We start from the raw sequence: 13,459 nt of genomic DNA, 5'->3' as shown, positions 1-13,459 counted from the left end.
ATCTTTAATCATCATCAATCATTATTTTATAACCTAATGTTTAGAAATGATATTTTTTAAAAAAAAATAGAAATAAGTTAGAAATATCCAAATATTTATAAATAAATAAACAATTTAATTTAATTAATATTCAAATCTAAATTATATCTTCAATATTTCATGTGAACATCCAAGTTTTATTCATAAAAGAACATCAAATGTAATCTCACTTGACATCGTATAGCAGGGTAGTAATATGGCATGTTCATTTTGCTAAAATCTAAGTAGGAAGCAACCACCATACAATGTTCATTTTCTAAATTGCTCTCTCCATGGTCAAATCATCGGGCTGCACACCACCTGTTTGACAATATTACTATATGAAAAAATAAAGCAACACCAATCGCGATCTAGATTCTCCCCACTTTCTATCACTCCCATCACTCAATTCTCCTACGCCGATCTACATTCTGGCCACTCATATCGCCGCTGCAACCCCATTACTGACGCCGTCTTCAACCACCTTCGTCAGCCGCCGCGTCATTGCGAATCCAGATCCAGTCTAACTCAACTCGGGAATGGCTTCTTCGGAAGCCGATTCCCGGCTAAACCAAGTGCTCATCCCAGCCCTTGAGAAAATCATCAAGAATGGATCATGGCGTAAACATTCAAAGTTATCCCACGAATGCAAATCCGTTATCGATTTCCTCACCAACCCACCTTCAACCCCACCCACTTCTCCGTCTGCCCAATCCGATCCGGATTCAGCAACACATCCCGGAGTTCTCTTAGATCTCTCTTTCAATGATTCGGAGCTTATTCTTAGCCCTTTTATAAACGCCGCTGGTTCAGGTCACCTTAAGATTGCTGAAGCTGCTCTTGATGCTGTGCAAAAGCTAATTGCTCATGGTTACCTTCGTGGGGAAGCGGACCCCACTGGAGCCCCAGATGCGAAGTTTCTGTCGAAATTGATTGAGTCTGTTTGTAAATGTCATGATTTGGGAGATGATGCGGTGGAATTGCTTGTAATTAAGACTATTTTATCTGCTGTAACATCGGTTTCGATTCGAATCCATGGGGATTCTTTGTTGCAGGTTGTCAGGACGTTTTATGATATTTATTTAGAGAGTAAGAATGTGGTGAATCAGACTACGGCTAAGGCTTCATTGGTTCAAATGTTGGTGATTGTCTTCCGGAGAATGGAGGCTGATTCATCTACCGTGCCATTGCAGCCTATTGTTGTGGCGGAGTTGATGGAACCAGCTGAAAAAGCTGATGCTGATGGATCAATGACATTGTTTGTTCAGGGGTTTATAACCAAAGTGTTGCAGGATATTGATGGGGTTTTCAATGCGGGGACTCCGAGGGTGGGTGCTACATCTACTGGTGCTCATGATGGGGCATTTGAGACAACTACATCAACTGTGGAGTCCACTAATCCTGCTGATTTGTTGGATTCCACGGATAAAGATATGTTGGACGCGAAGTATTGGGAGATTAGCATGTATAAAACAGCCTTGGAAGGGCGAAAAGGGGAGCTGGTGGACGGGGAAGGAGAAAGGGATGATGATTTGGAGGTTCAAATTGGAAATAAATTGAGAAGGGATGCATTCCTGGTGTTTAGAGCCTTATGTAAGCTCTCAATGAAGACGCCACCCAAGGAGGCAGCAGCAGATCCACAGTTAATGAGGGGCAAGATTGTGGCGTTGGAGCTGCTCAAGATATTGTTGGAGAATGCTGGAGCAATATTTAGGACAAGTGACAGGTATTTACCTGCTATTCTGATTAAAATGTATTCTATGCCTCAATTACTTATGCGATTGCTTGTCTAATTACTGTACCTTGGTTCTTATTTGGAAGTATTGTTTTCTGTCAGTGGTTCATTTTTGATGGCATGACACATGTTTATTTTTGCTACTTGATCTAACTTATAAGTTCCTTTTTTTTTAAAAAAAATAAGTATTTACAAAGTACTATTTTCACTGTTTCAAATGAAAAAAATGTTATTTATTGCTCTTATATGCTCTTAAGCTAAGTTAATACCAACCGATATCCAAACAGTCCAAAAAGTTGTTCACTCTGTAATACGAGGAGTCCAATCGCTTTCCAACTTGTTTTTTAATCTTCATTTGTCCTTGAAACGGTATAGCCTTCCTTTTCCTAATTCCTTGTAGCCACCATCTCTTAGTTACATTGTATTCTTGCTAGCATATTTTTTAGGCTATTCCCAGGGAAAAAATATGATTTGCAAAGTGAAAACCAACACGTGAGTTTCTACGCTTTATGTGCTGCTAAAAGTTTGAAAGTGATCTTTTCTTACTTGGATCACGGCTCCAAGGCTATACTGACTAAATCCATGTAAGAAAAAGAAGAGAAAAAACAGTTGGCATATCCTACCTTACGCAGGTGAGATGAAGCTTACTGTCGTCACTCCTCTCATTTAGATCATGACCATGTGCTTCCACTTAGTTGGGGAAACATATAAAGTTGCATAACACTGTGGTATTTCTGTGGCTCATGCCTTATAGACATTCACAATCTGTGATTTGGATATCCTGAACTATTTGAAGCTGTCAAACCTTAAGCTTGTTCTGCTGAACATCTCTTTAGGCTTTCCTTGTTATGAGGAGCGATCTTGAATTTGACATTCTTCAATGCTTTCTTTTGGGGAAGAATTACGTATTTGTAAATCCAAAGGCACTTTTGAGGTCTGTTGGTAATGCTATGAGTAATATCATGAGGAACAGAAACCTTCTGAATTTTTTTTTTGGGCAAAAACTGGTTTTCGGTAGTGGTGTACTTTTGTTGACCCCGTTACCTTGTAAGGGTGACACTCCTTAGGCGCATTTTTGGTTAATTAATACTTCACATTCCTTGTCTATTAAAGATGATTTATAGTTTAATACATAGCTATAATAACACTTACAAGCTTGGGACGTTCGTTACTGTCCTAGGATTTGAAACAAATGAAATAAGCAAGCGTAAATTGCAGAATCCTAGCTAGTTAATATTAGCTACTAATTGTTGGAATGAGTTCTTGAGAAACTGCTTGCTGTCATCAATTACTAGTTGCTGTTACAGACTTACAGTCCGCTGTGAAGTTTGCCATAGGAAAATCTCACATTAGAACGGGATGGGAAAGTTAGGGTCCATATAAAGGCGAGTTCACAATTCTAATTATCTAGACACAGTTTGGGTTTAAATCCCAAGGGGATAAAATCATAAGACCCAAAAGCCTTGAGATGGCGCAGAGGGGTCGAGCCAAAGCGGATAATACCTTGGCTGTTGGGCCTCGGCCGTGACATGTTCAAGTTATGATGGTGTTATCCTTTCACTAGTTAGGCACTAGTCACAGTGTAGTCACCATTTCTCATATTTCTGTTAGCCTGATTTTTGCAATAACTTTTTTCCTTCTGGTCGTCTACTGGCTTGGTGCGTAAGTCTCATAACTTTTTTTAGTTGAAATTCTCAATCAGTGCCTACTCTTAGGTCTTGGCACTGTCTGATATTTGATGTACTGCAATCAGCAAGGGAACTTCTCTTGCATCTTCCAATTTCAATAATAGTTGATCTGTTTGTGGTTATTTTTGGTTTTAATTTTTTTTTTAAAAATCCTTACAGGTTTTTAGGTGCTATTAAGCAGTACTTGTGTTTGTCACTGTTGAAAAACAGTGCTTCAAGCCTCATGATTGTCTTCCAGCTTTCGTGCTCAATTTTTATAAGTCTGGTTGCAAGATTTAGAGCCGGCCTCAAGGCAGAAATTGGAGTTTTCTTTCCCATGATTGTTCTTAGAGTATTGGAAAATGTTGCTCAACCAAATTTCCAACAGAAAATGATAGTGCTTCGATTTCTTGAGAGGCTTTGTATTGATTCACAGATTCTGGTTGATATATTCCTCAATTATGATTGTGATGTCAATTCGTCTAACATATTCGAGAGGTATCTTTCAAATCCTTTTGTCTGTATTATTTGGTTAAAAAATTTTCACCTGAGTCCAATTTTAAATTTCATTCTCTGGTTCCTCCTTTATATTAAATTCTTCAGAATGGTCAATGGGCTTCTTAAAACTGCTCAAGGTGTACCTCCTGGTACTACAACAACTCTTTTGCCACCACAAGAATCAACCATGAAGCTAGAAGCAATGAGGTGCTTAGTGGCTATCTTGAAGTCTTTGGGAGATTGGATGAACAAACACTTGCGTATTGTAGATCCTCTTTCAACCACAAAGTATGAGGCACCTGACAGTAACTCTGAACCTGGGATTCTTCCCATTGCAAATGGCAATGAGGATGAGCCTACTGAAGTATCAGATTCTCATTCTGAATCCTCTAGTGAAGTTTCTGATGTTTCTACAATTGAGCAGCGCCGTGCTTACAAGCTTGAACTTCAGGTAGGTGATCAATGTATTTGTTTTTTGGACCAGTAACTATTCTGATTGCCAAAAAATTGTCATGAGCAGCGTCTGTGACATTTTCTAATTTGAAACTTGTGCAGGAAGGTATATCTCTGTTTAATAGGAAACCCAGGAAAGGCATTGAATTCCTGATTAATGCTAATAAAGTGGGGAACTCACCAGAAGAAATTGCGGCATTTCTTAAAGATGCCTCTGGTTTGAATAAGACCTTAATTGGTGATTACCTGGGGGAAAGGGATGACTTAGCATTGAAAGTAATGCATGCATACGTGGATTCCTTTGATTTCCAAGGAAAGGAGTTTGATGAGGCCATCAGGGCCTTTCTACAAGGATTCAGATTGCCTGGCGAGGCACAGAAGATTGATCGAATCATGGAAAAGTTTGCTGAACGGTACTGTAAATGCAATCCAAAAGTTTTTAGTAGTGCAGACACTGCCTATGTCCTTGCTTACTCAGTTATATTGCTCAACACAGATGCCCATAATCCTATGGTCAAAACCAAGGTATGCTTTTCGTTTTGCAGGAGATGACTATTTGCTTATGCCCATTTTCGGTAAATCGGCCTGATATCCCGTTTTACATTCTGTAGATGTCAGCTGATGATTTTATAAGGAACAATCGCGGAATTGATGATGGAAAGGATTTGCCAGAGGAGTATTTGAGATCTTTGTTTGAGAGGATATCGAGAAATGAAATTAAAATGAAAGATGATAACTTGGCTCTCCAGCAAAAACAGTCTCTGAACTCTAACAGGATTTTAGGTTTAGACAACATTTTGAATATTGTTATCCGTAAGCGAGGAGATGAAAGTATGGAGACTAGTGATGATCTTGTCAGACACATGCAGGAGCAGTTCAAAGAGAAAGCTCGCAAATCTGAGTAAGATTCACTAGATAGTTCTTCTATGCTTGGACTGCAAAGTTACATTCTTGAAGTATTATCTTACTTCCGTCATTCTGTCTTATTCTTAACAGCTCCTTTTTTTACTCTTTGTAGCACTTCCCTCTGTGGATATCAAAATGAAAACTCAAAGAATTACGTATCAATCTGCTGCAGAAAAATGATTTTCTTTTTTATTCTTACTGTATATTTTTGTTAGATCAATCTTCACACATTTTTATTGATAAGGAATCTTTAGAAGGATATGACATAGTATCCGTGCTTATGATATCTTTTAGGGAGAAAGAAATATGTAATTTATTCATTACTCAAGGTCAATCTTGTGTACCACCCCATTGCGTGATTAACCTAGATCACCTTGAAATCAACTTGCATTTGCAGGTCAGTTTATTATGCTGCAACAGATGTGGTGATCCTCAGATTCATGGTTGAGGTTTGCTGGGCTCCAATGTTGGCTGCCTTTAGTGTTCCCCTAGACCAAGCTGACGATGGTGTTGTGATAGCTCTGTGTTTGGAAGGATTCCGTTGTGCAATCCATGTCACTGCTGCAATGTCCATGAAAACACATAGGGATGCTTTTGTGACTTCTCTTGCAAAATTCACTTCTCTTCACTCACCTGCAGACATCAAACAGAAAAACATAGATGCAATCAAGGTTTGTGTTTGCTCTTGCTTTTTCAGGCCCATGCTTTTACTGTGCTGAGTTAATCTTTTTGTTGCTAATCTGCATTTTGGTGATAGTTATCAGCTATGCATTTTTATTTTTATTTTTTGGTAATAGAGACCATGCATAATATTCATGAAACCCTGGATTGTATGCATTGTTGTCAGGAGTTGTTGTTTTCCCCTGAGCTAATGACTTATCTGATCTCCGGCATCAAAGTGAATGATTTACCAAAAGAACTTCTTTTGTGTTGGCAGCTGATAACACAGTTTTGTAACATTGGCACCGTGAAGTTCTAAACAAGTTAGAGTTGATTGTCATGATTAAGAGTAGGGCAAATCGTTGGAATTGATTAATTGAGCTAATGAACCTTCTATGTGGTAAGGTTGTGCTGAAGTTTCAATAGTTCAACCCACCCCTTTAATTCAGGTCCTGGATGCTCTATTAGCTTGTGAAACCACAACTCCACTGATAATGAAACAATAGGTTATGAACCTAAGATGATGTTTGAGTCAAATAATTGTCAACAGAGTTGGGGAATGATCTTAATTTTATTGTAGCTTTCATCTATTGTGTCGCAGGACAGTTTCACCACATTTTTTTAACACATAAATGAATTTAGACTTCTCTAAGCCAAAACTGTTTTATTCTCCACCCTAGAAAATGATTAGTTGTAACCTTTGGTCTACAAGTCCACATACAATTTAAACTCTCATCTTGATAACCGCCCAAGCTGAGTGTGGACATTCAATCTGGTAATGGACTAATAGTTATATAACAAGCCAAACACCAAAGCCATATTGACTAAATTTTGTTCGAGAATGATCTTCAGATGAAGTTATGGATGCAAACGATAAGGTACTGGTCTGCCCTAACAGATGTTAGTGCCTTGGTAAGTGAGAAGACTTAAAAAGTACCCTTCCTACTGTTTATAGTGCCTACTTAAATCTGCTATGTTTTAGGATTGTAGGGTAATTTCTTCATTTTTCCCTATGCCACTTAGAAATTTTTATACCCTGTCTCTCTGTGAAGCCTAATTCCAGATTTTTGTGCATTCCCGTTATTATTTTGAGAACCTGTGGTCTAGATTTAGCTCTCCACTCATCTTTACTACTAAACTCTTTGTTCCATTGTTTCTTAAATTTTCTTTTACTCACAAAATAGATTTTGGAAACTGTTGCATTTATCCTACTTTCACTGACCTAATATCTGCGTAAGCCTGCCCAAAGAAATGACTAATTCCTAGGAGGCCTGGATGCTCAGAAAATCCATGCTCGACTTCACATTAAGTTGGGTTAACTTGGAATTTGGACATTTGGTTCTCAAAGTTTTAGGAGAAGGCATCCCTAGAAATAGTCTCAAGTTCAGTAACTGATCTAAATCCGATTTTCAGGTAACCAAATTTCTGAAACATGAGTGATATGGTCATATGGATTATTATTCTCAAAAAAATAAATTTGAAGTATCTCTTTGCATAATAGGCTTAATATAGAAAAAATGTTATCTTTTCTTGCAGTTTGGCATATTACCGTATCATTAACTGAAATTCACCATCCTAGACTCTTAAGAATAAATGGCATGTATCTTGTTGTAAAAATCTTATTACTTTCTAATAAAAAGCTTAATATTTTTGTAACCAATTCTCAAGACAAGGTGCAATGTGGTTCAAAAATGCTATCCTTGAGATTTCATTAGTTTAGTTCTGACAACCTTGACTCTCAGTGAAGGCTAGGGGATTATATGTGAAATGTCAAGTACCAATAGAGTTTCCTGTACCTTTGCTCTCACTCAAGGCAGGTTTCTTCTTTGATTTGGTTATTATGCCCAACTGATAGAATAAACATCTCTTTCACATTCCCTTCCCAGCCTGATGACAACAAGAAAGAGAAACAACGAAGGTTTATGTTACAAAGAAAAATATTATGGGCTCATTTTTTGCCTCTTAAATTGGAAATTTCTATTGACCACATGAGATTCAATTATATATATATATTCTGAACATTTAAAGAAGTTGTCCTGTAAATTTCAGAAGATTAATCTGTGATGCGAAGAAACTCTAAAGACATTTTCGATTTTCTTGGATAACCACATTTTTCATCGGTGTAAACCAAAATATCAAAAATTGAAGTACCCACAAAACCAATCTACTTACAATAAAGAAACTCCGATTGTATAGTTGTTTTTCAGTTTTTGCGGACAGTTCCCTACCACTATCAGTTAATTATACTTTGTATTGTTTTAAAAAAATGGGTTACACCTCTTCAAAAGATCTCTTCATGTTTTTCGCACTTCAAACATTATGTAGACACTTATTTTGCCGAAATTGTTCTAATAATCTATTCAGAAAAAGAAAAAACATTTAGTGGAGCAAAGAGGGTCAATAATGGGTTACTACCTGATATTACACTGTATTCAAGGTAGACAATTAAAAGTTCATCTAGAAATTGTAAACATTTAGAGTGCCAGGATTTCTACCAGAATAGATGATGGTTGTAAAATTTTGTGGATCCAATCAAATAGGGCTGGTGGAGGATACTCTCAGCATCAATTTTCTATGCTACCCATAGTCACGCTTGGTATTATGATCAGTTGCCCTTTTATAAGGTGTGGGGGTATAAGAGACTTCAGTGGACTCTTTGGCTTCTCTTTCAGCCTGAACTTTCCTTTTCTCAACCCTCTTCTCCCCCCTTTGGACTAAATAGTCAACCTTAAGCTCTTTCATTTTTTTCTTTGTTTCTTTTAGCTGAGATTAAACTAAATTTTACTCAAATCCAACTATCCAAGAAAAAAATTCTTCCTTGTATGAGTTTGCTTGCGCCTCCTTGCAGATAGGTGATTTTAATGTGTATAATGAAGGGGTTGTTGGCAAATGTTCTTGTTAGGAAACTTTTTTTTTTTTTTGCATTTACCTTTACCTACACCACTCATGTGTTTTTAGGCTCAAGATTTATCATATTCTGGTGGGACTTCATGTATGTTACTAGACTGCTCATTGCTGACCAAGTGGCAAATCTAGAAGCAGGACCCACATTTTCTGGTCAAAGTAGCAAGTAGTCTGGACCTTGTTTTAGCAGAGTGTTTAATTTCCCTGTGGCAGTGCTATTAAGCTGTCGTATTATCTTCTCCCTGAGGTTTATGTAAGACTAATATAGAGTGTGTTCGGATGAAGGAAATTGTTTTCTTGGAAAATGTTTTCCAGGAAAATAAGTGGGTTTCTTACTTATTTTCTACTGTTCGGTACGTAAGCAAAAATTATTATCCTAAAAGCATTCGTAATAATTGAGACAAATGCTGTGGGTAGTGAGGGGTAGGAGTGTGGGGTGGTGGGGATGGAGGTTACGGTGGTGCGGTGAAGACGAGTTGTGTTGAAGGGCGAGAAGGACACAATCAATGTGGAATGCCACTTGTTGATACTAGTTTTCCCTACTTCCATAAGTCATTGTCCTCATTTGTAAGGATTTGTGTTCCAAAATTTTGACCAACTGAACCTGGGAAACTCATTGTGTTTCCTTTTTGTTTTACAGGCAATAATTACAATCGCAGATGAGGATGGAAACTACCTACAGGAGGCATGGGAGCATATTCTGACATGTGTTTCTCGGTTTGAACATTTGCATCTCTTGGGGGAGGGTGCCCCTCCAGATGCAACTTTCTTTGCCCTTCCTCAGAATGAATTTGACAAGTCAAAACAAGCTAAGTCTGTCATCCTTCCTGTTTTGAAAAAGAAAGGTCCTGGGAAGATTCAAAGTGCAGCTTCAGCTATGAGAAGGGGTTCATACGATAGTGCTGGTATTGGTGGCAGTGCTTCTGCAGGCATTACGTCTGAGCAGATGAACAACTTGGTCTCTAACTTAAACATGTTGGAACAAGTTGGTGAAATGAACCACATATTCATAAGGAGTCAGAAATTAAACAGTGAGGCTATAGTGGACTTTGTGAAAGCTTTATGCAAGGTCTCTATGGAAGAATTACGTTCTACTTCAGATCCAAGGGTTTTTAGTCTCACAAAAATAGTTGAGATTGCGTATGTCCTTTGGTTTCTTTACATGAAGTGTATTGTTGTACTTGCGCTTTTGCTACCCGATAACTAGCAGAATTATTGATTCATTTTCTTTAAACAGGCACTACAACATGAACCGTATCAGATTTGTTTGGACAAAAATCTGGCAGGTTCTTGGTGAGTTTTTTGTGACCATTGGCTGCTCTGAAAATCTTTCAATTGCCATTTTTGCAATGGATTCTTTGCGCCAGTTATCAATGAAGTTCTTGGAAAGAGAAGAATTGGCTAACTATAATTTTCAGAATGAGTTTATGAAGCCTTTTGTGATTGTTATGCGCAAGAGTAGTGCTGTGGAGATCAGAGAATTAATCATCAGATGCGTCTCTCAAATGGTTTTGTCTCGAGTCAATCGTGTGAAGTCCGGATGGAAGAGCATGTTCATGGTATCAAATTTCTCCCTTTTCTTCCATTATTTTGCAATCTTTGTTGTGTAAACCATCTTTTGATCTTTGCTTCATTATGGATTGCACATTAGTACTGCGTATGCGTTCTTTTTTTAAATTTCTAGTTTGTTATTTTCACCTGATGCTCTTCTATTCTTTTTCTGATTACCCAACGTTTTCAGGTCTTCACCACTGCTGCTTATGATGACCATAAAAACATTGTGTTATTAGCTTTCGAGATAATGGAAAAGATTGTGCGAGACTATTTTCCATATATTACGGAGACTGAGACCACCACTTTCACAGATTGTGTTAATTGCCTTGTTGCATTCACTAATAGTAGGTTCAACAAAGATATTAGTCTCAATGCCATTGCATTCCTTCGTTTATGTGCGGCAAAACTTGCTGAAGGTGATCTTGGCTCCTCAAGGAACAAGGACAGAGAAACTTCTGCGAAGGTTTCACCATCTTCACCTCATAAAGTAAAAGATCACAACATTGAAAATGGAGAATTGACAGATAAGGAGGATCATCTTTATTTCTGGTTTCCGCTGTTGGCTGGTAAGGACAAAAACATTTGACTTAGACCAAAATCTCATGCCTGCAAATCATATGCTCTCTTTCACTATTCTTTTTAATAAGACAAGTTCAGGTCAACATTCGGTACACTTATTTAAGAAATTACTCTTTTTCTCTTACAGGACTATCTGAGCTGAGCTTCGACCCAAGGCCTGAAATCAGAAAGAGCGCTCTGCAAGTGCTGTTTGATACCTTACGCAATTATGGGCACCATTTCTCTCTATCACTATGGGAAAGGGTGTTTGAATCTGTCCTATTTCCTATCTTTGACTATGTTCGGCATACCATTGATCCTTCAGGTGAAAACTCACCTACTCATGGAATTGATGCTGAAGAGGGGGAGCCTGATCAAGATTCATGGCTTTATGAGACCTGCACACTGGCGCTCCAACTGGTTGTAGATCTCTTTGTTAAATTTTATGACACAGTCAATCCACTTCTGAAGAAAGTGATGTTCTTATTGGTGAATTTTGTCAAGCGTCCTCATCAGAGTCTTGCTGGTATTGGCATTGCTGCATTTGTCCGTCTTATGAGCAATGCTGGGAATCTTTTCTCTGAAGATAAATGGCTTGAAGTGGTTTTGTCCATTAAAGAAGCAGCTAATGCAACTATTCCCGACTTCTCTTTTCTTCTCAATGAAAATAACAATTATTGGTCCCAGGAAGAAGATATGACTGGGAATGGCAATGCAGAATCCACTGAGACAGATACTCCAGATGAGGACTTGGAAAACTTGAGGAGGCACCGTCTATATGATGCTATTTCTGATGTGAAGTGTAGGGCTGCTGTTCAGCTATTATTAATTCAGGTATCCAGGAAAGCCACTACTGTAGGTTTAGTTCTAATTCATTTATGTATGCTCTAGCTTAGAGATGGCCACTTATTGAAAACCTTGTATGGTAAATTTGATTAATTATTCCTTTTTTCATGTATATCTAGAAAGCTTAATTTCTACCATAATGATCTTTCGCCATTGCAGGCTGTGATGGAGATCTACAACATGTACAGACCTCAGCTGTCTAGCAAAAACATCATTGTCCTCTTTGATGCCATGCATGGTGTGGCATCTCATGCTCATAAGATAAACAGTGACACGACATTGCGGTCAAAGCTGCTAGAGTTCAGTTCCATGACCCAAATGCAGGACCCTCCATTATTACGGCTTGAGAATGAGGCTTATCAAATTTGTCTCTCATTTTTACAAAATCTTGTGCTAGATAAACCTACTGGTTTCGGAGATTCTGATGTGGAAACTTACCTCGTCAATCTTTGCAGCGAGGTCTTACACTTCTATATTGAAATTGCACGTTCAGGACAAATGTCTGAGTCATCTCTTGGTGCACAGCTTCGTTGGTTAATTCCCCTGGGTTCTGGTAGAAGGAGAGAGTTGGCTGCACGTGCACCTCTTATCATTGCAACTCTCCAGGCAATATGTAGTTTAGGAGATGCATCATTTGAGAAAAACTTGTCAGGCTTCTTCCCATTACTTTCAAACTTGATAAGTTGTGAGCATGGCTCAAATGAGATTCAGTTAGCACTGAGTGATATGCTCAGCTCATCCGTGGGTCCTGTTTTGCTTCGATCAAGTTGAGCTTAGGGTACTTGTTTTTTTTTTGCGATATATGGTAATATTTCTTGTATTTTTGCCAATTTTCCTATCATCTAATATTGCAGAAAGATAGTTTCGGTGCTTCAAAAACTAGTGATTGTTTATATGCCCGGGCATTTAGAACCTTCTGCAGTATATTGAGGGGCTTAGCTCTTTGTAGAGTCATTAGATGTTAGCAGGAGTTCTGATGTTGTATGTGTAGCATTTTCCTCTATAATATACCAGCAATTTGATGCCTAACGAGTGCTTGTTGTGTATCGACTCAAATCACTTTGTGGGCTTTGTTTATCTGATTAGTTGCAGGGGTTTGCAATGAATGTTTGATTTTACAGCTCTGAAGCAGTATAAGATATCCATTGCGATTCCATTGGTTAGAAGAGAAGATGTTAGTGTTTGATGCACAGGTATGCATATGCTAGATTGGTGGCTACTTTTTTTTAATTTTTTTTTTTGTTTCTAATGGTAATGGTGTTCGGGCCAGCTTGAAAATAGTTCCCTGCTGTAGGACTAAGAGTAACTAGGGTTTCTGAACCTTAGAAACTAGTCAGTTTCCTCTTTATGCAAGTTTCTGTTTCTGCTAGGTCTGGCAGATTAACGGTATCCACATTCCACCTAGTTTCTGAACCCGTTTCCCTTTTATGTTTTAGACATTTTGTTGAAAAATATAGATATCATTGAGTGGTTAGCTGCCTTGATCTTCTGTATCCTTTTACAGTGAAGTGTTTTGCATGGCTGCATATTCCTTTATTCACTTGCTAGTTGCTATCACAGCTGCCACTATCGTCTCTCCTTAAAATTATAAAATTGTGTTTATGTAGCATTTCTGCAGATTTATCTGCTTTACTTTGTTTGAGATGTGTGTTGTTTGCAG

At 38.1% G+C, this 13,459-nt stretch overlaps 1 protein-coding gene across 1 annotated transcript; it reads left to right on the top strand.

The window, feature by feature from the left end:
• The first annotated feature begins 202 nt into the window (after positions 1-202).
• Positions 203-12,828, top strand: LOC129886665 (brefeldin A-inhibited guanine nucleotide-exchange protein 2-like). The gene is made up of 11 exons (XM_055961449.1): positions 203-1,744; positions 3,601-3,918; positions 4,024-4,369; positions 4,474-4,896; positions 4,983-5,272; positions 5,675-5,948; positions 9,482-9,981; positions 10,079-10,400; positions 10,583-10,961; positions 11,102-11,787; positions 11,959-12,828. Exons 1-11 carry the CDS (start codon positions 558-560, stop codon positions 12,568-12,570), a joined length of 5,337 nt encoding a protein of 1,778 aa, XP_055817424.1. The 5' UTR covers positions 203-557; the 3' UTR covers positions 12,571-12,828.
• The last annotated feature ends 631 nt before the right edge of the window (positions 12,829-13,459 follow it).

Source organism: Solanum dulcamara, chromosome 4 (genome assembly GCF_947179165.1).
Source record: "Solanum dulcamara chromosome 4, daSolDulc1.2, whole genome shotgun sequence".
NCBI classification, from domain to species: Eukaryota; Viridiplantae; Streptophyta; class Magnoliopsida; order Solanales; family Solanaceae; genus Solanum; species Solanum dulcamara.
The sequence above is the reverse complement of the archived record's forward strand: the minus strand, read 5'-3'. Positions and strand labels throughout refer to the sequence as shown.

Bases quoted from the DNA above. Each gene is read 5' to 3' on its own strand.
- LOC129886665 (XM_055961449.1), top strand. From the start codon at position 558: ATGGCTTCTTCGGAAGCCGATTCCCGGCTAAACCAAGTGCTCATCCCA. The intron at 4,370-4,473 runs GTAGGTGATCAA...AAACTTGTGCAG, and splicing joins CTTACAAGCTTGAACTTCAG to GAAGGTATATCTCTGTTTAA. The intron at 10,401-10,582 runs GTATCAAATTTC...CAACGTTTTCAG, and splicing joins GATGGAAGAGCATGTTCATG to GTCTTCACCACTGCTGCTTA.